Source organism: Geotrypetes seraphini, chromosome 1 (assembly GCF_902459505.1).
Source record: "Geotrypetes seraphini chromosome 1, aGeoSer1.1, whole genome shotgun sequence".
NCBI lineage: Eukaryota > Metazoa > Chordata > Amphibia > Gymnophiona > Dermophiidae > Geotrypetes > Geotrypetes seraphini.
The window spans coordinates 394,618,764-394,645,282 of NC_047084.1; the positions used below are offsets into that span (position 1 = coordinate 394,618,764).

Here is a 26,519-nt window from a genome sequence, read left to right on the forward strand (position 1 = left end):
AGGAATAGTTTCAGAGATAGAATTAACGAATGGGATGATGATTGTAAAATCATCTGCATAACTAAATAGTTTTATCTCTAACTGGGTTAGCAGCATGCCTAGTGAGAAAATGTAGACGTTGAAGAGCAATGGAGATAGCGGAGACCCTTATGGCACACCGGATGGATTGCTCCAGGTATCTGAAAGTTCATAATTAAAATGTACTTGATAAGTGCGGGACATAAGGAAGCCACGGAACCAATTCAGCACCTCGTCCCTGATACCAATGGCGTCTAGGTATTGCAGCAGTTTCCCGTGGTCTACTAGATCAAAGGCAGAACTCATATCGAATTGCATAACTAGGGCATTAAGGCCCTTACTAAACAGTAGGTGCAGATTGTCTAAAATAGCCGCAATTACTGTCTCAGTACTGAATAACGGTCTAAAACCGGATTGAGTTTCATGTAGGAGAGAGAACTGATCCAGATAATCCATCAGTTGGGTGTGTACCAATCCCTCCATAATTTTTACAATAAACGGAATGGATGCTACTGGTCTGTAGTTGGATATTATAGCTGAAGATTCTTTTTGATTTTTTAGAATTGGGGTTATTATTATGTGACCATTATTAGAGAGGAATTTCCCAGTTTTTAGGTTATGAGCCAAATATTGCATCAACGATAGTTTAAATACTAAAGGTGCCGCTTTCATGATTTCTGGGAGGCATGAATCCAGAACGCAATAGGATTTAGAGTATTTGTTATATAGTCTGTTGTAATTGTTCCACTCTAAATCTTGAAAGGAGCTCCAGATCATGTCTGCCGGTGTATCATTTCCTTGGGTGATAGCTTTCGGATGATCTCTAGGGTCGTTGGTTGAACAATGAATTCTAAGGTTTTTAATTTTCGAATCGAAGTGTAGTGCTAAGTCATTTGCAGAGGGTAATTTAGTGTTGTGTGTGGGTGTGGTGTAGCGAGCGGTGTCAAATAAATTTTTGATCAGGTTGAATAGCTCTTTTGTATTGATTCCTTGTGAACCATTACAAGATGAGTTGATTTTAATTGAGTAGAATGTTTTACGTTTGTCTTTTATCATTTGTTTGTAGATTTTTATGCTAGCTCTCCATTTGTTACGGTCTGTTAGTTCTCCTGTTTTTTTCCAAGTTCTTTCTAGTCGTCTAGCTAGTTGTTTCAGTTTTAGAAGTTCGGTGTCAAACCATTTGTTATATTTATTTGCATTGGTTTTGCTATTGCGTATAGGGGTGATTTTATCTAAAATGGATGTGCTGGTTGTCATCCAGTGATCCCAGAAATTGATTCCTTCTATCTCTGATTGCAATTCATATTGTGACCAGAAATCTATTGGATTAATATAGCCTCTGATGTGATGTTCTCTCTTTATTATTGGGCGTGTTTTAGATTTAGAATAAGACCAGATTAGCTTGAAATAATAAGTAAAATGATCAGACCAGATATCATGACACCAGGTGCCTTTACGTATAGAGATGGCAGGGTTTGGAATGTCCTTTGTGGACATGGCTACCATATCTAACTGATGGCCTTTTTCATGTGTTTGTGTGGGTAGAGGGAGGTTGTAATTGAGTAGGGATAGAAAGTTTTTAAACTCTTTTGCGTTTGTATTGTCCTCTTCTTCTAGGTGTAAGTTTATGTCTCCTGCAATGATATTGTAAGAAGAACCGAGTGAATTGTTTAGGACAAATGCACAGAAGTCTTCTTTGGCTTTTGGCCAGCTTTTTTGGTGGGACATAGAATAATATGCATGATAGGGATTCTTCTAGATGACGGTTGCTAATTTTACAGGCTAGAATTTGTAGTTGGTCAGTCATTTTGGAATCTAATAGTTCGAACTCAAATCCATCTTTAAGAATAATTGCTAGACCACCTCCTTTTTTCCCCACGCGGTTTAGCGTAAGGATTTTAAAATTGTCTGGTAGGAGGTCAATTATTATTGGATTATCTTCTGATAGTAACCATGTTTCAGTTAGTAAAAGGCAGGCTATTTGCTTGTTAATGATCCAATCATTAATTAGGAAGGCTTTATTCCTGACAGATCTAGTATTAAGGTATGCACAGGGGACAGATGTGGGTGTGATAGGTTTGGTAGCAGTATTGGTTTTGATGGGTTTTACTTGCCTTATTCTTTTTTTAAGGGTTTGTTGGTGTCTTCTTTTATTTGAGATAGCAGTAATGTGATTTGTTATGTTTTCTTGTGGAATAGAGATGTGTAAAAGTGAGAGATCCGGGTAGTTAATTGATTGTGATTGTGGGTGGAGAGAGTTAACATCTTTGATGTTGCCAATTAGCATACAGATCAGGAAAATCAGGAGGAGATTCATGTTTGCAGGGTATGGTATTTCTTCCTAGCACAGAAGTGTAATGGTTTCCCTGTAAATTCTTGAGTTATTGTTTGTATGGTTGTTGACTGGATTGGTGTAGGTTTTGAAGGCGATCCAAAGAGATATAGATCTTAAGCAGTTCTACGACAAGTCTCTAGTGATTACACATGCAGCTATCAGTTACTCATGCATTTAACAGCTATTTGTGTCTCTGATAATAACATATGTCTCAAAAATTCCTAAGTAGTCCTAATTCAAGACTTCACCAATTACACATACATCTAGTGGTTAAATTTTCATCTAGCAATTGTATGACTCTGATGATAACATATGCCTAGCAGTTACATATGCAGGCAGGCAGTTCTTAATCACAGGATCGGGTCGATGGGCTCTCTGTAGTGGCGATGGCTGATCCCGCTGCTTGGAAATAAAAAGCAGGTAGTTATTGGGCGGACCACAGATACTCGGCAGGAGTTGATGGGCTCCCGATACTCGGCAGGGTTGATGGGCTCCCGATAGTGGTGGCTGGTCCCTCTGCTTGTTTTTAAAAGAAAGCAGGCAGTTGATTCTCCCCAGCGGACTGCGAGGGTGGGTGGGGCTCAGACACCCGGCAGGAAAGGGATGATGGGCTCCCGATAGTGGTGGCTGGTCCCTCTGCTTGTTTTTAAAAGAAAGCAGGCAGTTGATTCTCCCCAGCGGACTGCGGGGTGGGGGGGGTGGGCGGAGCTCAGACACCCGGCAGGATCGGGTTGATGGGCTCCTGATAGTGGTGGCTGGTCCCTCTGCTTGTTTTTAAAAGAAAGCAGGCAGTTGATTCTCCCCAGCGGACTGCGGGGTGGGGGGGGGGTGGGCGGAGCTCAGACACCCGGCAGGATCGGGTTGATGGGCTCCTGATAGTGGTGGCTGGTCCCTCTGCTTGTTTTTAAAAGAAAGCAGGCAGTTGATTCTCCCCAGTGGACTGCGGGGTGGGGGGGGGGGGGGTGGGCGGAGCTCAGACACCCGGCAGGATCGGGTTGATGGGCTCCCGATAGTGGTGGCTGGTCCCTCTGCTTGTTTTTAAAAGATCAGGATCGGCAGAGCCTATAGCGATGCAGGCAAGAGGAAAAGTCCCGCAGCTTCTGTTTTTCTTTTTGCTGTCTGCAGCCGATCCTAAGCCCTGGAAGGGAAAGGGGAAAAGATGCCGACAGGAAATTTAACCGCGTTGATCTCGACGGCCCTCCGGACCGGCAGGAATTTTCTGCAGACCGGCACCGGTCCGCAGATCCGGTGATTAGAGAACAGTGACTTATAAGATTGCCCTCTTAATATTCAAAACCCTTAAAACTAAGGAACCGGCTTTCTTATACAAAACTCTTATTCTGTATGAATCTAAGACAGTGTTCTTCAACTTTTTTACACCTATGGACTGGCAGAAATAAAAATTATTTTGTGGACCAGCACCGGTCCGTGGACTGACAGTTGAAGAGCACTGGGCTTAGTCGTGGGCCAGACCCTGCCCCCATAATAGTACTAATTGTAACACTATTTTTTCCATTCAGTTTTCATATATACACACAATATAACATATTTTTCGCTCAATAAGACGCACTTTTTCCCCCCCCCCAAAAAAAAGAAAAAGTGGGTGGAAGAAGGGGGTGCGTCCTATGGAGCGAATACACAAATCCCCCCCGTTAATTTATTTAGATTTCTGCTGTTGCTCGCCCTTCGCATGCCGCTGCTGCTGCTGGTTGCTCACTGCCGCGAAAAGTAGAAGGGAAAAGCCAGGCGGGTGCAGCGATTGCACGCCACCGGCCCAGAAGCCTTACCCCCAACGTCAATTCTGATGTTCGCGAGAAGGTGAACCTTCTCACCAACGTCAGAAATGACATCAGGGGTAAGGCTTCTAGGCCGGCGTGCAATCGCTGCATCCGCCTGGCCCTTCCTAGCAAGTAGCAACATCTTCTGTTCTGGGTGCCGCGCTGAGCCAGGGGTCGGGTGCTGCGCTGAGTCAGGAGTCCCCCCACCCCAACCCACCCGCTGCTGCTGTTTCTGCTTCGTTGTCGGGCATAAGGCTTCTGGGCTGGTGGCGTGCAATTGCTGCACCCGCCTGGCCCTTTCTAGCAATATCTGTTCCGGGTGCCGCTGCTGCTTTTTCGTCGACGTGTCCTCACAGCAGCAGCAGCTGGAGGTAATTAAATCGGGCAGGCAGGCAGGCTTAGTGGGGGTGGCGGAAGAGGACAGAGGCTGGAAGGCAGTGAGGGGAACATAGAAGGGAGGAAGGGACAATTGTTGGGCCTGAGTTGGGGGAGGGAGGAAGAGGACAAGGCTGGAAGGCAGTGAGGGGAAGGAGGGAGGGAGGAAGGGACAATTGTTGGGCCTGAGGAAGGAAAGAAAGAAAGAAATCACCATACAATAAAGGTAGGAAAAATGATCCTGTTTCGAACAATGGCCAACCCAGATCACAAGTACCTAGCAAAATCCCAAGATTTTATGCTGCTTATCCAAGGAATAAAAAGTGGATTTCCCCAAACCCATTTTATTAACTTATGGACTTTAAAGGAAATTATCCAAATCTTTTTTAAACCCTAAGCTAATTGCTTTCACCACATTCTCTGCATGAATAATTATCTTCTCCAGTTTGTTTAAAATCTACTACAAGGGGGTGCTAAAAAGTTCTCAGCCCAACCTGGAAGAGAATAACACGGATATGGTTGAATCAATGATCTGAAACAATGTCAAAACACAGAATACTTAGGCCTGAAAAGAAAAACATCCAAGGCAGAAAATGCAGGCGATACAGAAAAAATCAGAATAGACAGAGGGCAGGCCATACAGACTCCTTCGTGGATTAACAGAAAGATTACCAAAGGTAAGAACACAATCTTTCATTCTGTTACATCCACTCTGGAGTCTGTACAGTAGGTGACATATCAAAGCAATGGCAATGTCTAGGGTGGGACAGAAAAGCCTGCCTACACAACCAAGGCCCCAAAAGCAGCATCATACCAAGTTGCCACATTCACTCTGTAGAACTTTGTGAAGGTAAGAAAGGAAAACAAATAGCCGCTCTACAAATCTCAGCCAGATGAATCGCTCATGACTCAGCTGACAAAGCTGTGACACCCCAGGTTAAGTGAACTTTGAGAGAAATTGGCAGCTGATTACCACAGGTGATGTAAATTGATGAAATGCCATGCAGATTCATCTGGCAATTTAGGCCTTGGATGTCAGCCTACCCTATCTGAAGTGGCCAGTCAGAACAAACAGATGGTCAGAAAGACAGAAATCATTGGTCCTTTCTAAGTAGTAGAGTAAGATTCACCGCACGTGCAGTCTCTAAAATCTTATCCTTCTGTTCTGTCTCTGTGGGACGAATAACAGGCAGACAAACTTTCTGGTTGACATGGAAATCCAAAATCACCTTCGGAAGAGGAACACTGTCAAAGTTCTGGTCAGCCACAAGACTCAGAGGTGTAAAGAAAGAAACAGGTTTTTATTCAGTATATGCAGAAAAAGACTTCCGAGCACCAATTTGGCATCTTTCAGAAGTTACATTACATTACATTACATTAGTGATTTTTATTCCGCTTGTACCTTGCGGTTCAAAGCGGATTACATAAGAAGAGAACTGGACATTTCCAGGATGGTACATGACAATAGAGAATACAGTTTGAGGATAGAGACTTAATGACAGAATGATAGTAAAGACTTAGTAACATCGGAAGATGTTTTGGACGGCAGTGTTTTGGTTTCTTGGGGGATGGGGTGAGGGAGGTTAGGTAGATTGTATATGCTTTTTGAACAGCAGTGTTTTGATTTCTTTACGGAATGTCTTGAGGTCTGATGTTGTGGTTAACAATCTGGTGATGGAGGGTTCGAGTTTTGCAGCATGTGTTGCCAGGAGGCTATCGTAAAGCTTTTTGCGGTGTGTACCCTTGAGTGGTGGGTATGTGAATGATGTCAGTGTTCTTCTTGTTCTGGTTGGAAGGTTACGGTTTAAGCGGTCATCTAGGTAGGTGGGTGCAGTACCGTTAATTACTTTGAAGAGTAGACAGTATAGTTTGAATTGAATTCTGGCTCGAATCGGTAGCCAGTGTGAGTCTAGGTAGGCATTGGTGATGTGGTCAAATTTTCCGAGTGAGTAAATTAGTCTAAGGGCTGTGTTCTGAACAGTTTGAAGTTTTTTGATCATGTTTGTGGGGCATGGTAGATAAAGGATATTGCAATAGTCCACGAGACCTAGTACCAGGGATTGTACAATTATCCTGTAGTGTTCTTTGTCAAAGAATTTCCTTATTTTTCTTAAGTTGCGCATTGTGAAGAATGCTTTTTGGGTAGTTTTGTTGATTTGGGTCTGCATAGTGCAGCATCTGTCTATCAGCACTCCCAAGATTCTGAGTGAGGTCTGGATTGGGTATTTGGTTGCTTTAATTTCTAGGTCTGTTATGGATGGGTTTTTGTCCGTTTCAAGCATTAGGAATTTGGTTTTGTCCGAGTTTAGTTTCAGTTTGTGGTTTGTCATCCATTTTTCTACTTCGTCCAGAATTATTTCCAGGTGTCCTGTTGAGGTGTGGTCTTTGGTTTCAAAGGGGAGGATGTACAGTGACATTTATTCATTTCCTGCATGCTAACTAAAGATTCCTATTTGCTGTTTTCCTTACATCTCTTAAAGCCTGCATTTACTATTGCGTCAAGGGGTTCTGTTCCTACTGTTCTATGGGGAGCATTTCTACCTTTTAAGCCTTGCAGTTTCAGTGTTACATGTCCAGGAGGGCAAAGTACATATATGGCAGGGGTAGGGAACTCCGGTCCTCGAGAGCCGTATTCCAGTCGGGTTTTCAGGATTTCCCCAATGAATATGCATTGAAAGCAGTGCATGCAAATAGATCTTATGCATATTCATTGGGGAAATCCTGAAAACCCAACTGGAATACAGCTCTCGAGGACCGAAGTTCCCTACCCCTGATATATGGCAATGTCTTCAACACAAACAGGATGCGGTTACAGCACATAGCTTATAGCTCAGGCAGAATGAAATGAAAGAAGTCTGTTAAGTAAGATTAAACTCAAAACAGCCTAAGAGTCAAGGAAAAACTCAAGGTCATGTCAAGGTCCTTCAAAAGAAATGAACCCGGTCTGTCCCAGTATGGCAACTCTCTTGTTCTTGGTTTCCTGGCCTATAGGTTCCAGTTTATTTAATGTAGTATTAACTTTCTACAAATCAATCTCATTAACTTCCACTTTAGACTCTAATGTTGAAATGCCACTGAATTAAAAACTAGGAACTGAAAGATGAGTTTGTTTGCTGTATGGTCCATCTTGAGAGGCTGATACCAGTATATCCTTCCATAAGTTCCTTCCTTACAGCGTTTTTGACTTAATGGCCCAAAGGAGCATTTTGCCATCTAATATGTTGTGGTATAAGTCTTGCCTTTTATGAAGTGTATTTTTGGACCTTATTATTGGGACTAGGCCTAAAATATTCTGGTGAGGAAGATTCCAGGCAGGCAGAAAAACACTTAGGGAAGGGAAGAAGAATCTGGACAGTTCCAGGGCAACCCCAACCAGTACTCGCTCGTGATTCACAGTGGGAAAAGAAAAGCCTCTTAGGGTAAGAGTCATGGATTTGATGTACCACCTTTCTGTGGTATAACTACCATTAGCTGGGAAAGAGAGAGAAGTCCCCAGAGGCCAAGCTGAACTTGATAGCAGGAATTAAACAGGAAAGGAGTTGACCTCAAGAAATAAAGCTGTGGACATTTTAAGTTCACTGCAAGTGAAGTGATAAGCAGCTATGGGAAGTCAACAGAGCAGTTTTACATTTAAATGTAAAACCTAGATTTTATAATATTTACCTATGTACACCACTTAGAAATATGATTAGTGGGTTAACAAATTTTAATAAACTTGAAACTTGAGAAAGAGTTGTTGCTGGAAAGAAATGCTTGCACAGGTTAGGTGGAACACTTTCAGATCTCATCAAGGATCCGTGGGCTCTTCCTTCCAAAGATGTTACCAAGGATACCATCCTCTTTACAACAATTCCAATTCCAGACGTCCTCAGGCATCCGGATCCCAGGCTGTGCAGGAGCTATGCAAGAGGGCACATTAAGTGTATTTCTGTTACATCAGTATACTAGCCCCCTCTTTTACAAAACTGCGTGGAGCAATAAGCATTGGGAGCAGCGTGGGCTGTTCAGCGCAGCTCCCTGCACTAGAAACTGCTATTGCAGTTTCATAAAAGGAGGCCTAGGTGTTCAATCCCTTCCCGCAATCTGGGAGTTGCAGAAATTTAAAGATTTTTCTGAGCATGTGCTCTTCCTACCTTAGAGAGTTAGAACCCCCTAGTTGCTAAGCCAGTTGGAAGGCTCAGCGACTCAAGAACACAAAACACCCACTCCTTCCTCAGACCCTGAAGAGACCATCAACTCTCAACAAGCCTAGAAGGGAAAGATCTTCCCCATCTCTATCCACTACTACTACAGTAGTCGCCACACTTAGCATCACCATGATAACCACACCACCAAAATACCCACAAGCAATCCTTCAGATAACCCTGCTCCTAACCAACTGGAAGGCAACAGCAAACAACTTCTCGCCAATACCAACTATAGCAAATTCCAAGGGAATTACCCAACCGACCTGGCGACTCACAATAGACAGAAACTCAAACTACCAGACATACACATACCAACCCACCTCACAATCAACAAGAAGAAAACTGATAAACCCATACAAGACCAAAACGCAAACCCACCAAAGATCACTCATATACCTAAAAACAACTCACAACACACCAACAGACTCTCACATGTGCATATGTGAACATCAGAGCCATAGGCCCCCAAACAGAACACATAAAAAACTGGATAGAAGAAGTAAACCTGGATTGCCCTTTTCCTCACAGAGACCTGGCTTACTTCTGACTTGGACCGCAGAATAACTGAAGTTTGCCCAAAGAACCACAAGATAGCAATGGTCTGCAGAGACAATAAAAGAGGAGGAGGAATTGCCATCATAGCCAGAAACACCATAAACCTAAAAATACAAGACAAAACAACCAACCCATACATGGATCTACTAGCCTGTCAACTTTCAAGCACATCACTCAGAGGAACACTAACATGCATGCTCTGCTACATAACCCCAGGTAACTGGAACACAGCAAAACCAATATTTGAAGAATTTATATATCGAAACTCACTAAAGACAACCTACAACCTAATCCTAGGAGACCTCAACCTCCACCTCAAAAACCAATCCTGCAAACAAGTAGAAACCTTATCATCATACCTCGAGGCCTTAACATATAAAATCCTAGACCCTCAGGCCACACACGAAAAAGGACATCAACTTGACATCGCAGCCTACATGTCCCAACAACCCACACAACCAGAGATCCAAACGGAAAATGGAACCGTTCCCTCTGGTCAGATCACTCTACTTACTCCTTCGAAATCAACTGGACCAATAACAAAAGCATTCCAATTACTCAAAAAATAACTTACAGCTCACGCAAACATATCGATCCCACCATATTCTGGACAAAAGCAGACACCATAATCCAAGACTACACTCCCAAAGACTTCATCTCACAATGGAGCCATCTAAGTACTGCAACCCTGGATGAACTAGCCCCAGAACAACCCAAAACCAGAATCCACAGAAAATTAGACAAGTGGTTTGACAACGAACTACTCCTACTCAAAAGGCAATGCAGACAAAGAAAGAAAATGGAGAAAAAGCAGCAAGGAGAATAATGAATCAAAAATACAAACAAAAACTGAAAGAAAAAAGAAAGACATACTACACAAAGCAAATAGGAGAAGGATACCAAGACACAAAAAAGATATTCCAGCTACTAAAAGATCTCACAGACACCACACCCTACCTAACCAACAGCAATTACCCCCCTCCTTCAGCCATCCTCTTAGCCACATACTTCAAAAACAAGATCGCAAACATCAGAGCCACGTTCAATGGAATTCCCACACACCTAGAAGAGATCTCAAATCCCCCCACAGAGAAAGAATCAGTTGCAGCAGACAGAACCTGGTCCTACTTCTCACACATACAATGGTCAGACTTCAACAAACTATATAATAAATACAGCCACGCAGCCAATGCCCCCCATACCTATTGAAAACCTCAAGTACACTATTCCGCTCCCTGCTCCTACAATGGATACAATCTTTACTCGTAGATGGATTTTTCCCACAAGACCTCAGTGAAATCGTCATAACTCCGATACTAAAAGACCCCAAAGGAACAACGGACCAACCATCCAACTACAGACCCATAGCCTCAATCCCACTGTACGTCAAGCTGATGGAAGGCCTCGTAGCTAAAGCCCTAACCTCATACCTAGAAAACCACAACTTACTCCACCCCACACAATCTGACTTCAAAACCAACTACAGCTACTACTAGGAATACTCATTGACACAGGTAGACAACACCTCAGTACAGGCAAGAAAATGCTGATCATACAACTAGACCTCTCCACAGCCTTCGATCTGGTAGACCATGACATCCTCCTACAAACAATAGACTCCATAGGCATCTCAGGCAAGGTACTCTCATGGTTTAAAGGCTTCCTACAATCCAGAACCTACAGGGTTAAAACAAACAAAGAAAAACCAGAACCATGGTCCAACCCCTGCGGAGTTCCCCAGGGATCACCTCTTGTCTCCCACACTATTCAACCTATACATAGCTTCCCTCATCTCCTGCCTAGACAAACATGGCATAACCTCATACAGCTATGCAGATGACATAACCATTCTCCTCCCCTTCGACCATCCAGCGCCCACCATGACAGGCACAATACACAGAACACTCGAAATAGTAGCAACATGGATGACAGAACACAAACAAATTAACATAGTAGATGATGGCAAATAAAGACCCGAATGGTCCATCCAGTCTGCACTCTGACAAAACAAACTTCATCCTCCTAGAAAACAGCAAAACCCCAACCTTAACAAACCTAGTAATAAACTCGATCTCATACCCCTTTCAACCCATGCTAAAACTTCTTAGAGTACTGATTGACAGAGGCTGTACCATGAAACCACAAATCAACAAAATAATAAAAACATCATTCGCAACTATGAGAAACCTAAGACAAATTTGAAAATTCTTCGACAGGAAACAGTTCCAACTTTTGGTTCAATCTGTTATTCTTGGACTAATAGACTACTGCAACATACTATACCTCCCCTGCCGAGCGACCAAGATAAAGCAACTACAAACAATACAAAATACAGCCCTAAGACTCATTCTAAACATGCTGAATTATTGCAACATCTTTCAAGAAAACCCTTCAAAAACTCCGAATTATTCAAAATTCGGCAGTACGTCTGATTTTTGGTTTAAAAAAATGGGAACACATAAGTCCCTATTATCAAAAACTTCACTGGCTGCCCCTCGAGGCTAGAATATTATTTAAATTCTCTTGTCTCTGTTTCAAATCAATATTTGGTTTGGCCCCTATGTACCTGGTCTCCCACTTCAATTTGGGTTGCACTATTAGGCCCACACGTAAATTCCACATATTTACACACCCAACAATAAAGGCCTGCCGTTACAAAAAATTCCTGGACAGAACTCTAGCCTTCCAGGCAGGTAAACTGAACGACTGGCTGGGTAACATTATCATGCTCTCCTCATCCTATCTAGGTTTTAGAAAATTAGTAAAAACTAAACTGTTCAACCGATTTGTCAACTAAGAATCTGTTGTTCATTATCTCTCATATTCTGTATACTGAATTCATTGCTTCTACACTGTAACTATGTCGCTGACTGTCCAGCTCTTCTTATTTGTACTTGCATTCAATGTACTTGTATTCATTAATTCTATATTGTAACTATGTCGCTGACTGTCCAGCTCTTCTTATTGTAAACCGCCTCGAACTACCATGGCTTTGGCGGTATATAAGAAATAAATTATTATTATTATCTATTCATTGAAAAAATATGACCACATCACAGAGGCATACCACGACTCACACTGGCTCCCAATACAAGCAAGAGTACACTTCAAATTCTATTGCCTACTATTCAAAGCTATTAACGGAGACAGCCCAACCTACTGGAACAACTGACTAACTCATTCCACCTCAACTAGACACAGGAGAACTCACTCACTATTCACACTCCCGCCAACCTAAAATGTCAAACGAAGAAAACTATATGACAACCTAATGGCCACCAGAGCAGCAAAACTAGACAGACAACTCACCAATCTGTTATCTTCGATCACAGGCTACAAAACCTTCAAAAAAATACATAAAACCTATTTAATACGACCAGTTTCTTCCCAAGCTACACCTACTACATTGTCTACTACTTACCAAATTTAAAATGTTCAAATTACTCAACTTGTATTACCTAATTTCACGACAATTCTTATGTAATCTGCCTATATATCTTGTAACTTCATGACAACTCTTATGTAATCCGCCTTGAACCGCAAGGTAATGGCGGAATAGAAATCACTAATGTAATGTAATGAACTACCTCTAGAGGTAAATATGTTCTTATTTGTACTATATAAGCCTTATTTGTGACTTACCTTGTGAATTACAATGGTTTGTTAGGTAGGTTGTGGTTCAGTAAACTGTCACTTGGAAGAAGGCTCCTGGTTACTTTGGTGCCTATGGAACCAAAGTTCTTATGCCAGATGAACCCTTCTTCCTTAGGTTGCTCAGTAGATCTGTCTGCCTGAGAGTTTGGTCCCCCCCCCCCCCGGACGCTCCCCCCTAAACCAATATCTGTTGGCAATTAGCATCATCTATCTCGACTTCCAAAAGGCCTTTGACACGGTGCCCCATGAGCGGCTTCTTAGGAAGCTGTGGAGCCACGGGGTGGAAGGGGACGTACACAGATGGATTAAACACTGGTTGGCAGACAGAAAGCAATGGGTCGGAGTGAAGGGACACTACTCGGACTGGCGGAAGGTCACGAGCGGTGTTCCCCAGGGGTCGGTGCTCGGACCGCTGTTGTTTAATGTATTCATAAACGACCTAGAAGCAGGGACGAAGTGTGAAGTTATAAAATTTGCGGATGACACCAAACTCTGCAGCAGGGTTAGAACCACGGAAGAATATGAAGACCTACAAAGGGACCTAAACAAACTGGAGGAGTGGGCAAGCAAATGGCAAATGCGTTTTAATATAGAGAAATGCAAGGTCATGCATTTAGGGAAAAAAAACCTGATGTTCAGCTACAAAATGGGGGGTCAGTGCTAGGGGATAATAATCTTGAAAAAGACTTGGGTGTACTGGTAGATACTACAATGAAACCAACGGCACAATGTGCAGCGGCCTCCAAGAAAGCAAACAGAATGTTGGGTATTATTAAGAAGGGCATTACGACCAGGAAGAAGGAAGTCATCATGCCACTGTATCGTGCGATGGTTCGTCCGCATCTGGAGTACTGTGTCCAGTACTGGTCACCATACCTCAAGAAGGACATGGCGATACTTGAAAGGGTCCAGAGAAGAGCGACGAAAATGATAACAGGTATGGAAAACCTTTCATACACAGACAGGTTGGGAAGGCTGGGGCTCTTCTCCCTTGAAAAGAGGAGACTCAGAGGAGACATGATAGAGACTTTCAAGATCATGAAGGGTATAGAGAGGGTGGAAAGGGACAGATTCTTCAGATTATTGGGAACCACAAGCACCAGGGGGCACTCAGAGAAGCTGAAAGGGGACAATTTTAGAACCAATGCTAGGAAGTTCTTCTTTACACAGAGGGTGGTGGACACCTGGAATACGCTTCCGGAGGTTGTGATAGGACAGAGTACACTACGGGGGTTCAAGGAAGGTTTGGATAAATTCCTGAACGATAGGGGGATTGAAGGATATAAATAGGGGTAAAGATAGGTTTTAGACAGAGTATAGATAGAAAGATAAAAGGGATCAGAGAAGGATCACATTACAGGTCATGGGCCTGATGGGCCGCCGCGGGTGCGGACTGCTGGGCACGATGGACCTCGTGTCTGACCCAGCGGAGGCAACTTCTTATGTTCTTATGTTATGCAGTGGTGCCTAGTGACTTAATGAGCGTGGAGATGACATTTGTAATTTTATAAAAATTAATATTTTTAAGTGGTTTTTTTCTTTTCTTTTCTCTTTCCCCCCTTTGCCCTATTATCTGAACCTTATTGTCATCTACAAGTTTTAGTCTAAACATACAGGTAGCTTCAAGGATGTTGATTTCAAGCTCATATTGAAATATGCCAGATTTGTTTCATCAAGCACAGGATTTGATTTTTGTCTGTGGAACTGGTACCTCTGTTTCATTGTCCTTACTATTTTTATTTATTTATTTAATAAATGTGGGTTTTAGTGCTGGCTGCAGCGGTAACAGCTCCGAAGCTCATAGAATTCCTATGAGTGTCTGAGCTGTTACTGCTGTGGCCAATGGGGTTCACTATAAACAATATGTGATCATCTTTGGGAAAAGGTGACTAAAATCATCAGAAACAATACAACAATCCTAACCCTATCCTTTTATGTAAAATAAATAAATAAAAACTTTTGCAGACTGCTTATGGACCTATTGTAAGAAAAATCACATGCGCTAAACATTTTGGATTTGCTACTTTAGTTACCTTTTCCCAGAGACAGTCACATCTAGCGTATAGATATTTTTTCTGCTAGTAATTATTGCAGCTGCTTTTTCAGTTGTGTTTTTCTTCCATAGCTAGTCAAAATGAAATCTGTCCAAGAAAAAATAGCTTGTTTGGTGGGCCATGTAATGCAAACACAGATGATATTCAGAACAACATCAGAGAAATTCTGCAGAAGTATAGCAGTGGAATTTGGCTGTCAAAGCTGCCACAGGTTTACAAAAATGTATACCAGCAGGATCTGAATGATGAAACAGTCAAGCAACTCAGAAATTGGCCTCATGTTTGTATGGTAAGTTTATTGCCAGTGTTAAAACTTTATTTTTTTTAATTCATCTATTATATATTTCTTTCCAACCATGGAAGTTGGAAATGTCATTGTATCTATCTTTGTACAAAATAAAACTGAAATTTTAACAGAATGGCATGAAACTCAGCTTATGGGGAAACTGGTTGAAAAAAATTAGTTTGAAAATGATCCAGTGCCATTTTGTAGGAGAATGAGTTCCAACTTCTGTAGCATAGAAACCTGCATACAGGGAAACATAGCAGTTGGGAATTTCTTCTTTCAAACTTGCTCTCCCTGTTTTCTCCCAACTCCACAAAAATGTTCCCAGCTATAGCAGCTGCCTAACCACATTGCAAAGTGCCCCCATTCCCTGTGAAAATCCCAATACTTATTATCCAGAGATGAGACCAAGGCTGCTCACTTAACATTCAGCTGTGACCATCTCCTGAGATTCATACCATTGCCATAGCTACCCATGAAGCTCTATCTTCTTAAGTCTCCTGCATTGGCATCAGCAGCTATTACAGAAGGAGCTTGATAATAGGCTAATTATCCCAGGACAAGCAGGCATGATATTCTCACATGTGGGTGACGTCATCTACGGAGCCCCAGCGCGGACAGCTTTTCAAGCAAACTTGCTAGAAGTTTCAAGTTTGCACACTGCACCACGCATGTGCATGCCTTCTGCCCACTAGAGGGCGCATCCCACCTCGTGGTCCTCAGTTCAATTTTTTCCGCGGAGCAAGAAAGCCCTGTGGATCTGAGCTCCAGTGTTTTGCCTTCTAGCTGCCGCGTTTAGTTTGTTCTTTCATCGAATTAGTTCGCGGTGCTGCTTTCTTTTCTGTTCTTTTCTTTAAAAAAAAAAAAAAAAAAATATATATATATATTTTGTTTTTCGTTGGGCTCCGGGGGCTCCCGGAAGCCGTGGCCGCGGGACGTCGGTCGTTCCCGGCCTTCTTCTTTTTCTTCGTTGATGTCCCGTCCTGTTACGGGATTCAAAAAGTGCAGCCGGTGTGAGAGGTTACTTTCCATCACTGACCCTCACCGGTGGTGCATTGTCTGTCTTGGGCCCGAACATCCGACAGCGTCGTGTGATCGCTGTGCTACTTTCCAAAACAGGGCCCTCCGTCGCCGTAAGGCCAGAATGGCTGAATTGTTCGCCGTCGACGCGCCACCTAAGGCCTCGACGTCGGCCTCGGCTTCGGCCCCGGCCTTGACCTCGGCCTCGGCGTCCTCGGGGGCCTCGGCTTCGCCTCGGCCCTCGTCTTCGAAGGCGTCGTCAGCGAAGCCAGCTTCGGGTAAGTCCTCTGTTCCATCCCCTTCAGCAAAGAAGCCATCCTCGACTCAGGCCAAGGCGGGTGGGTCGACCCCGGCCCCGCATCGGACCTCGACGTCGCACACCCCGAGGGAATACTCGAGACCGAGGTCGCCCTCCAGGGAGTGTGCCCCGGACTCGGAACTCCCCACCTTCGTGGGGATTCCGGCCTTCCAGGATCTCCTCCGAGCCCTGATCTCATCGGAGCTGTCGGGAGCCCTGGAAGTGTTGCAACGTGCTGCGGTTCCGGCGGCCTCGACCTCGGCCGGGGCGCCTTCGGTCTCGGAGGCCCCGGCCTCGGCTCCCTCGACCTCGGGAGCCCCGGCCTCGGCGACCTCGGTCTCGGGTACTGTGGCCCCGTTCACCTCGGTCTCGGCCCCGCCCCTGACCTCGACCTCGGGGGAACCTCCTGAGCAGAGTGTAAGGCCCAAAGAAAAGTTGCGCAGAGTGCGCCGTCTTTCCTCCTCTTCCTCTGGGTCTTCCCGGGACGCCTCGCCCTCGACGCGACCTCGGACGAGGCGCCGATCGAGGAAGTCTAAGCGGGCCCGAGGCTCGCCTCGGCGCGATCGTTCCTCGTCGTTCGGGGGCGAGGCGCTGCAGGTGTCGGAGTTGCGCCTCGACAACCCGAGGCTTCTCCGCTCACCTCGTGGGAAGTCTTCCCGTGCCGCCTCGCCGAGGAAATGGGAGAGTGTCCCACGGACCCCGGGGTCCTCGCCCAAGGGTTCTGCGAGGAGGATAATTTCCCCTTCCCCCTCGAGGGCCTTGGAGAGGGGATCCTGGGATTCGGGATCTGTTAGGGATCCTCATTATTCTCATGAGGCCTCCCCCCTCTCCTCGGTGGGGCGGTCGAGAACCCCGTCTCCCCAGGCTAGGCCGTCCTCATTTTCATCCTTTGTTCAGGACATGGCCCAAGCCCTGGGGATTGACCTGATGGTAGGTTCTCGGTATTCCAAAGAATTTTTGGAGGAACAGGACCTTCCCACTCCTCCTAGAGAGGTGCCTAGACTCCCTCTCAACAGTGTCCTTCTGCAGACCTGGCTGAAGAACTTGTCAAACCCTCTTACAGTCACGTCTGTGCCTTCAAAAATGGAATCGAAGTATAGGACGATTCCCCCTAAAGGGTTCGATAAGGCGCAGCTCTCCCACCAGTCTCTTCTGGTGGAGTCTGCTCTTAAAAAATCACAGCCCTCACGGGTTTCTGCGACGGTTCCACCCGGCAGGGAGGGGCGGACCCTGGACAAGTTTGGCCGTCGCCTCTATTCAAATTCCCTGATGGCCACCAGGGTTCTAAATTACGCCTTCACCTTTTCCTCCTATTTGCGTGGTATGGTGAAGGACCTTCCTCAATATCGAAACTCGTTACCGGACTCCCAAAGAGCAGGATTCGATAAGTTTATGTCCAACCTGTCTCAATTGCGGTTGTACCTATTCCATGCAGTGTACGACGCCTTTGAGCTGGTTTCGAGGGTGTCGGCCTTCGCAGTGGCCATGCGCCGCTTGGCCTGGCTTCGCACCCTCGACATGGACCCAAACCTGCAGGAACGTCTTGCAGACTTGCCTTGTGTGGGGTCCGAGTTATTTGACGAGTCATTGGATGCGGCGACCAAGCGGTTGTCGGAGCAGGAGCGCTCTTTAGCATCCCTGGTCCGCCCCAAACCTAGGCCCCCGCCGCAGAAACCTTTCCGGCCTCCGCCGCGCCGATACCCTCAGAAGTCGACCCCGGCTTTCTCGAGACCGCCTCCGAGACGTCCGTCTCAGCGAGGCAGAGGGGGACAAACCCAAGCCCCGGCGCAGGGCCCTTCTAAGCCCGCGCCTTCCTTTTGACGGGCTGAGCGGACGGGGCGGGTTCCCCTCCGCACTTTCACAGGAACCCCTTCCTATCGGGGGGCGTCTTCGGTCCTTCCGGGAGGCATGGACCGGGATTACCTCAGACGCTTGGGTGCTCCGGATCGTCTCCGAGGGCTACTCGCTCAATTTTGTGTCCTCGCCGCCGGACAGTCCCCCGAGTTTAGTCTCTTGCAACCGTTCGCAGCTACCGACCCTTCTGACCGCAGCCAAAGCCCTCTTGAAGCTTCGGGCGGTCGAGCCGGTCCCCAAGGACCAGTGGGGTACGGGGTTTTACTCCCGTTACTTTTTGGTCCCAAAAAAGACCGGGGACCTGCGCCCCATACTGGACCTCAGGAAGCTCAACAAATTCCTGGTCCAGGAGAAGTTTCGAATGCTATCTCTCCCGGTTTTGTATCCTCTCTTGGAGGAAGGGGACTGGATGTGCTCCCTCGACTTGAAGGAAGCATATACCCATGTTCCGGTGCACCCCGCCTGCCGAAGATTTTTACGATTCCAGGTGGGGGACCTCCACCTCCAGTACAGGGTACTGCCCTTCGGCCTGGCCGCGTCCCCACGAGTATTCACGAAGTGCATGGTGGTGGTCGCGGCAGCCCTGAGGTCTCGTGGACTCCATGTGTTCCCTTACCTGGACGATTGGCTCATCAAAGCCCCGACCAGGGAGGGGGTTATCTCAGCGACCCGACAGTCTATTGCCTTCCTGCAAACTCTCGGGTTCGAGATAAACTTTCCAAAGTCTCAGTTGAGGCCGGCTCAGTCTCTTCAATTCATAGGTGCGGTGCTGGACACGGTGCGCCTGCGCTCCTACCTTCCGACCCAGCGGTTGGAAGCCTTGGTACGGATGGGCCGCCAGGTCTCTCAACTATCGATGGTGTCGGCCAAGCGCATGATGATGCTGCTCGGCCATATGGCCTCGACGGTACACGTCACGCCGTTTGCGAGGCTACATCTGAGGATCCCTCAGTGGACCCTCGCGTCCCAGTGGCGTCAGGAGTGCGATCCGGTGTCTCGCCTCATTTCGGTGACTCCGCTTTTGCGGAAATCGCTGCGTTGGTGGACAGACTCTTCAAATCTGTCCATGGGGCTACTGTTTCGCACTCCTCCTTGTCGCAAGGTCCTGACCACGGACTCCTCGGAGTACGCGTGGGGAGCCCACCTCGACGGTCTTCGCACGCAGGGCCTGTGGTCGGCAGAAGACCGTCGGTGTCATATCAACGTGCTAGAGCTGCGGGCCATCTTCCTAGCACTTCGAGCCTTTGTTCACATATTGCAGGACCAGGTGGTCCTCGTCCGCACGGACAATCAGGTGGCAATGTACTACGTGAACAAGCAGGGGGGAACGGGGTCTTGGCCCCTCTGTTCCGAGGCTCTTCGCCTTTGGGAGTGGGCGGTCTCCCGGAACATCTTCCTCCGGGCGGTCTACATCCAAGGAGAACTGAATTGTCTGGCGGACAAACTCAGTCGACTTCTGCAACCGCACGAGTGGACTCTACACTCAGCAGTTCTGCGCGAGGTTTTCGCTCGCTGGGGAACGCCACAGGTGGATCTGTTTGCCTCTCCGGAGACACACAAACTACCACTGTATTGTTCTCGGATGTACTCGCGGGATCGTCTGGAAGCGGATGCCTTCCTCCTCGATTGGGAAGGGAGGTTCCTGTATGCATTCCCTCCCTTCCCTCTGATCATGCGAACGTTAGTACATCTAAAATCGTCCACGGCCACGATGATTCTCATAGCACCTCGGTGGCCGCGTCAGCACTGGTTCTCCCTGCTACTTCAGCTCAGTGCCAGGGAGCCTCTTCCTCTGCCTGTCTTTCCTTCTCTGCTGTCTCAGAGTCAAGGATCCATGTTACATCCCAATCTGCAGTCATTGCACCTGACAGCTTGGTTTCTTGTTCCCTGACTCCTCCGGACCTGTCTCAATCGGTGAGGGAGGTGTTGGAAGCCTCCCGCAAGATCTCGACGAGGCTTTGCTATTCGCAGAAATGGACCAGGTTTTCCACCTGGTGTTCGTCTTTTCACCTGGATCCGGTATCGGTTCCGGTATCCTCGGTTTTGGACTATTTATTCCATTTGTCGCGCTCTGGCTTGAAAACCACTTCGGTGCGTGTTCATCTTAGTGCGATTTCTGCTTTCCACCAACCTCTGGATGGACGCCCTCTGTCACTCCATCCCTTGGTGACACGCTTCATGAAAGGGTTACTCAGGGTTTGTCCCCCTCTTAAGCCTCCTTCTGTCGTGTGGAATTTGAATGTGGTTTTGGCTCAACTGATGAAACCCCCTTTTGAGCCACTCAACAAGTCCCTCTTGAAATTTCTGACTTGGAAGGTGGTGTTTCTGATTGCCCTCACCTCCGCCAGGCGGATTGGGGAGTTGCAAGCCTTGGTTGCGAATCCCCCTTTCACCGTCTTCCATCATGACAAGGTGGTTCTCCGCACCCATCCTAAGTTTGTCCCTAAGGTGGTTTCTGATTTCCACCTCAATCAGTCCATTGTCCTTCCTGTGTTCTTTCCTAAGCCCCACTCCCACCCTGGCGAGGCGGTGCTCCACACGCTTGACTGTAAGAGGGCGTTGGCGTATTACCTTCAACGCACCAGGTCTCATCGGAAGGTCCCTCAATTGTTTTTGTCCTTCGATTCCAATCGATTAGGGCATCCAGTTTCCAAGCGCACTCTGTCTAACTGGTTGGCTGCTTGCATTTCCTTTTGCTATGCTCAGGCTGGCCTTCCTCCCCCGGGTCGAGTCACGGGGCACAAGGTCCGAGCGATGGCAGCTTCGATAGCTTTTCTCCGATCCACTCCGATGGAGGACATATGTAAGGCTGCCACTTGGTCTTCGGTTCATACATTCACCTCTCATTACTGTCTGGACACTTTATCCAGGAGTGACGGCCGGTTTGGCCAGTCAGTTTTGCAAAATCTGTTTTCCTAAATTGGCCATCCTCCCACCTGCCCTTTTTTGGTTGGCTTGGAGGTCACCCACATGTGAGAATATCATGCCTGCTTGTCCTGGGATAAAGCACAGTTACTTACCGTAACAGGTGTTATCCAGGGACAGCAGGCATATATTCTCACAACCCGCCCGCCTCCCCGGGGATGGTTTCTAGGCTAGTTATGGAACTGAGGACCACGAGGTGGGATGCGCCCTCTAGTGGGCAGAAGGCATGCACATGCGTGGTGCAGTGTGCAAACTTGAAACTTCTAGCAAGTTTGCTTGAAAAGCTGTCCGCGCTGGGGCTCCGTAGATGACGTCACCCACATGTGAGAATATATGCCTGCTGTCCCTGGATAACACCTGTTACGGTAAGTAACTGTGCTTTAATGCACCGCCTGTTGCCCCCTTTGGTTCTAGTACTGGTGTGATAGTATAGAGTAGTGCTGCCCAATTCAGGAAAAAAATTTTGATTAGATTCGGTCTATTGAATCGATTTTTTTTTTATTCGATTTTCCTTACCAATTGGGTGTTTTTGGTTTTTTTTTAAACATCCTAGTGGGTTTATTTTATAGCTTCTTCACCCCAGTTGCCCTCTCCTACCCACACAGGCGCTGTGATGTAAACAAAATAAATACAAAAGTTTGTTCTTTTTGCTTATTTTTTTGAAGCTGATGTAGGGAAGCTATCAGTCCATGTAAAAAGTGTGGGCAGGAATAACTAAATAGAGGGCCAATAATGTTTTTTTTTCTGCAGAAATTTATGGTGTTAGCAATACTGTTAGAATTCACAGAAAGTTTCAAGTTTATTTGTAATTGATATACCAACCGTCACTAGTATCTGGTCAGTTTACAATAATAAAAATTTTAAAAAAAAATATATATATATATATAAGATATTTAAAAAATAAAATGAGGACAAAACAGACAGCTGTATTACTATGATAGGGAAAGAGGGAATACATATGGGAACAGCATAAGCCCTATTACCAGCCGAGATGATTATTAATACCCTGAGGACTCCTATTAGATGATACTAACAAGAGGCCAGAGCAGGAGGTGCACACGAAGCTTCCGACGGTGATGTCAATTTAAGTCACCCCGTGCTGCTCACACTCAAAGCAGTGGCGGTTGGGCAGGCTGGAGCCCAGCTCCTATACTTGCCGACCCCAGACCTCATCCACTCCTTCTCGGGCTTCTTCACCGTAATAGTGGTGACAAACAACGAGGGGGGAACGCGAAACCGTTTCTAGACTAGGCCCCCTTCTACTAAACCTCGCTAGTGGTTTTTATCGCTGGGAGCCGTGCTGAAAGCTGTGCACAGCTCCCGACGCCGATAGGAACTCTATAAGAGTCAGGAGCAATGCGCAGCATTCAGCACGGCTCCCAGCGATACAAACCGCTAGTGCAGTTTAGTAGAAGGGGGCCTAACCTTCACTCGCCCACCGTTTCCCTCACCAGCCGTGAGCCACCATAGGAAATGGGGGAGCTAACCCACCCATACGACTGCCCACCAATCACCTACCAGCTCTCTCCCTGAAGGAGAAGGAAGAAGGTGAGAGCAACAACCACTCACACACCTCAGATACAATCCGTGCCATGCGTAACCCGACCCCGAAGCAACAGCAACCAATCTGTGGGCACCGAATCGACGAGGCTGATTTTTTTTTTTTTTTAAAAAGGGAATCGATTCGAATCAGTTCACCCAAAGTGAATCGGTGAATCGATTCAAATCGGAAATCGATTCAAATCGGAAATCGGGCAGCACTAGTTTAGAAACTTCAAGGGACCAGTTCAGCATCAAGCAGTTTGTGGCACTACATTCATGTTTCTGTATTAAGGCAGACTGTGCAGCGCTAGAGAAGGAGCTTCCCCACCTGATCAGTAAAGCTGAAAGTTGAGGTCAAGAGGATTCCTGTATACCTAGGGCTCCTTTTACTAAGCTGCGTTAGGGCTTTAACACGCAGAATAGCATGCGCTAGACCTTAATGCCAGCATTGAGCTGGCGTTAGTTCTAGCTGCATAGTGTGTGGTAATTTCCTGCGTGCGCTAAAAACGCTAGTGAACCTTAGTAAAAGGAGCCCCTAGTGTGGCTGGTTTTAGGATTAGTTCTATCTCAGACTTTATGGTTCTAATTTCAGAGTCTGAAGAATCCTTTGGCTTTGTTTAGAGGTCTGAAGTAATATTTTAAAGCAGTAAAGGGTCATGGATTTATTTATTTAGTTAGTTAGTTTTTGTTCATTTCTTTAGCCCGTTCTCCCAAAGGAGCCCAGACATGACACCTTTCTGTGGATACAATCAAAGCAGTTTACATATACTATTTGCAAGTACTTCTTTTTTTTTAATTCTTTATTAAATTTTAAAGTTTTGACAGTCATCAGTCAAATAAGAAAAAATACAGTGTTAACAGAAATATTCCTTACAAGAAAAACTTCTTGGGAATTTAAACAATGAAATAATAAGTCACAATGTACAATAAGTGGTGAAGGAGCTGTAAATGGACTGAAAATTTAAAAGGAACCTTTAACAAAGGAAAATTGGTATCGGAACATATCCTCTCTGAGCTTATACTGAGATGAAACAGGTTCACTTAGTAATTACAGATTGCCCATGTGCAGATATAAATCTAGAGAGCTGCTGTGGTTCATAGAAAACATATCGACTGTCTTGATAGACCATAACACATTTACAGGGGTACCTCCAGACAAATGTTGCACCCAACTGCAATGCCTGGGGTCTCAAAATGAGATACATCAGGGAATATCCTTACAACATTAGACATAAACGGCACATCTTTATAATTGAAAAATAATTTTAACATCCTTTCCCTGTCTGAATCTATAGCGAACTGTACCAGCAACGTAGCTATATCCTGCTCTTCAGTTTCCGACCTCTCTAAGAAATTTGTTAAATCCAGACTATCAGCAGACAAATTCTGCTGGTTAGGATTTTGAGATTTAAATCTCCTGGGAAGGTAATAAATTTTTTGAGAGAGGTGGATATGAAGTTTCTGGAACCTTAAGAACTTCAGTTAAATATTTTTTAAACATGTCATGTGCTGATAGAGGAAACCTTTTTGGAAAGTTTATAATCCGAAGATAACATTTCTTGGTGGCATTCTCCAGCATTTCTATCTTGAAATGAAGATTCCCACAGGGGCGTACGCAGGTGAGGCTGGACTCATTTAGAGTACTGGTCTTTGACCTGGGGGCTGCCGCATGAGTGGACTGCTGGGCAGGATGGACCACCGGTCTGACCCAGCAGCAGCAACTCTTATATTCACTGTCTTTAATCCAAGTTAAGGCCTGGATCTCAACTACTTTTACTCTGGAGCCATGTTCATCCACTTTACTCTCAAGACATGAAACTTTATTCTTTCTTTCCAAATTTTCAGATAAAACTGCTGTGTAATGTTGTGAAAGTTGCTGGAATTGAGTTCCCAAAGTGAATTGCAAATTTGAAATTGCCTCCCAAAGCGTTTCCATATTGAATTCCTTCGGCTTTTGCATAGGCACAACATTGCTCCCCAAGCCCTCTGTAGGAAATAATGTACCTGTAGCCACAGCAGCTTTCTTTTCTGTCAGGAAAAAAGCTCTAGTAGCCTGCTGCAACGTTGTAGAAACAGCCTCTTCAGCCCTCCATGCAGAGCCATTGTCCACACTCTGCTGGATCAGGAAAGGCGCATCCCGAGTCGGTTCCTCCTCCATCTGGTGTCCCGTTGCCTCTGGATGAATCGGAGGACTACGCTTCTCCGGGGACAAGGTGGCGTCCGAGAGAGAGAGATCACATGCTTTAGCCTGCATGTCTCTCGTTGCTGAGGATCCTCCTGGTTGCTGAATTCGTACTCCTCACACCAAAAACGCGTCCATCAGCCCTGCCGTTACATCAGATTCATCTGGGGAAACCCGGATCTTTGATTGTCTTTTGACCATAGAACCCGGTCAAGGAAAATTACCTGCAGGAATTCCGATGGCGTCTCCGGGGCCACGTTCAAGCCATCATCTTAGGTAAGCTCCGCAAGTACTTTTTTTGTCCTTGGTGTACTTACAATGAAGAGTAAATCTTGCCAGGCTTGCCTATGGACTGCTTCTCCATAGTGTAGGAACAATTGGTTCAAAAGATTTCTGTCACTGCGATCATACATGGCAAATTTCAATGGTTCAACATCTACCGCATGGTCTTCAGACTGGGGGGTCCTTCAAGGTTCACCATTGTCCCCTGTTCTTTTTAATATTTGTATGACTACATTAAATTTCTTTCCATAAAGCTCTATTGAAACTTCTCATACTCCAATGATATTTTTATTTTATAGGAAGTAGATCGGAATTTGAGCAATTTTTCTGTTAATATTAATTCATGTATTTCCAAACTATACCATTGGTCACTTCAGGTCCAAATGAAATTAAATACAACAAAAACAAAATTGCTTTGGTCCCAAAATTTGCAAATTCCAAGCACAGTTACACTTAATACTGGAAGTTCTGTCAAGAGTTCTCTTCTAGAGAATTGGGAATCATTTTAGATTATTTTCTTTCTTTACATCATCAGGTAAATCATCTTATTAAGAAATGTTTTTTTAGTTTATGCACATTGAAAAGTGTCCTCCCTTTATTTTACTAACACCATTTTGCAGTATCGGTCCGGTTAGTTATTTTAGCTCAGTCGGACTATTGCAATTCTATCTGTGTTGGTTCAAGTAAAGGGAATCAGAAAAGGTTGCAATTACCGTATTTTTCGGTCCATAAGATGCACATTTTCCACCCCCAAAAAGGGGGTAGAAAAGGGGATGCGTCTTATGGAGCGAAGATGAGAACCCCCCTGTACCTTTTTAAAACACCGCACTCCGGCCCTTCCTTTTAAAACACCCCCCACCCACAGTACCTTTTTAAGCGCCCCTTAAGTCTGGTGGTCCAATGGTGTATGGGCAGGCAGGAGCATGCTGTCTACACTGCTGCCTGGGCCCGCCCCGCTTTCAGAATGGTTGCAGTCAGTTCTTGCGCATCCCACTAGAGCCAAGTCCAAGCTCTACCCAATGGTGAATACATTTAATCGGCATTCTGCATCCCCAAAACTTGATTTCCCTGTGGCACAGGTCACCAAGTTCACCTTTCTTCCTAGTGATGGGAGGGGTTGTTCTGGAGGACACTCGTGATCGCAGGATTGATTTTGTCCTCAAATGGCTCTTTG

The 26,519-nt window shown here is 45.6% G+C and overlaps 1 protein-coding gene across 4 annotated transcripts in view; it reads left to right on the plus strand.

The window, feature by feature from the left end:
* Positions 1-26,519, plus strand: part of TDRD7 (tudor domain containing 7) — a 719,490-nt gene that overhangs the window by 175,205 nt on the left and 517,766 nt on the right. For all 4 annotated transcript variants that reach the window (XM_033917728.1, XM_033917758.1, XM_033917748.1 and 1 more), the window contains exon 6: positions 15,028-15,245. In XM_033917728.1, coding sequence (XP_033773619.1) covers positions 15,028-15,245 — 218 coding nt within the window. The remainder of the gene's footprint in view (positions 1-15,027; positions 15,246-26,519) is intronic.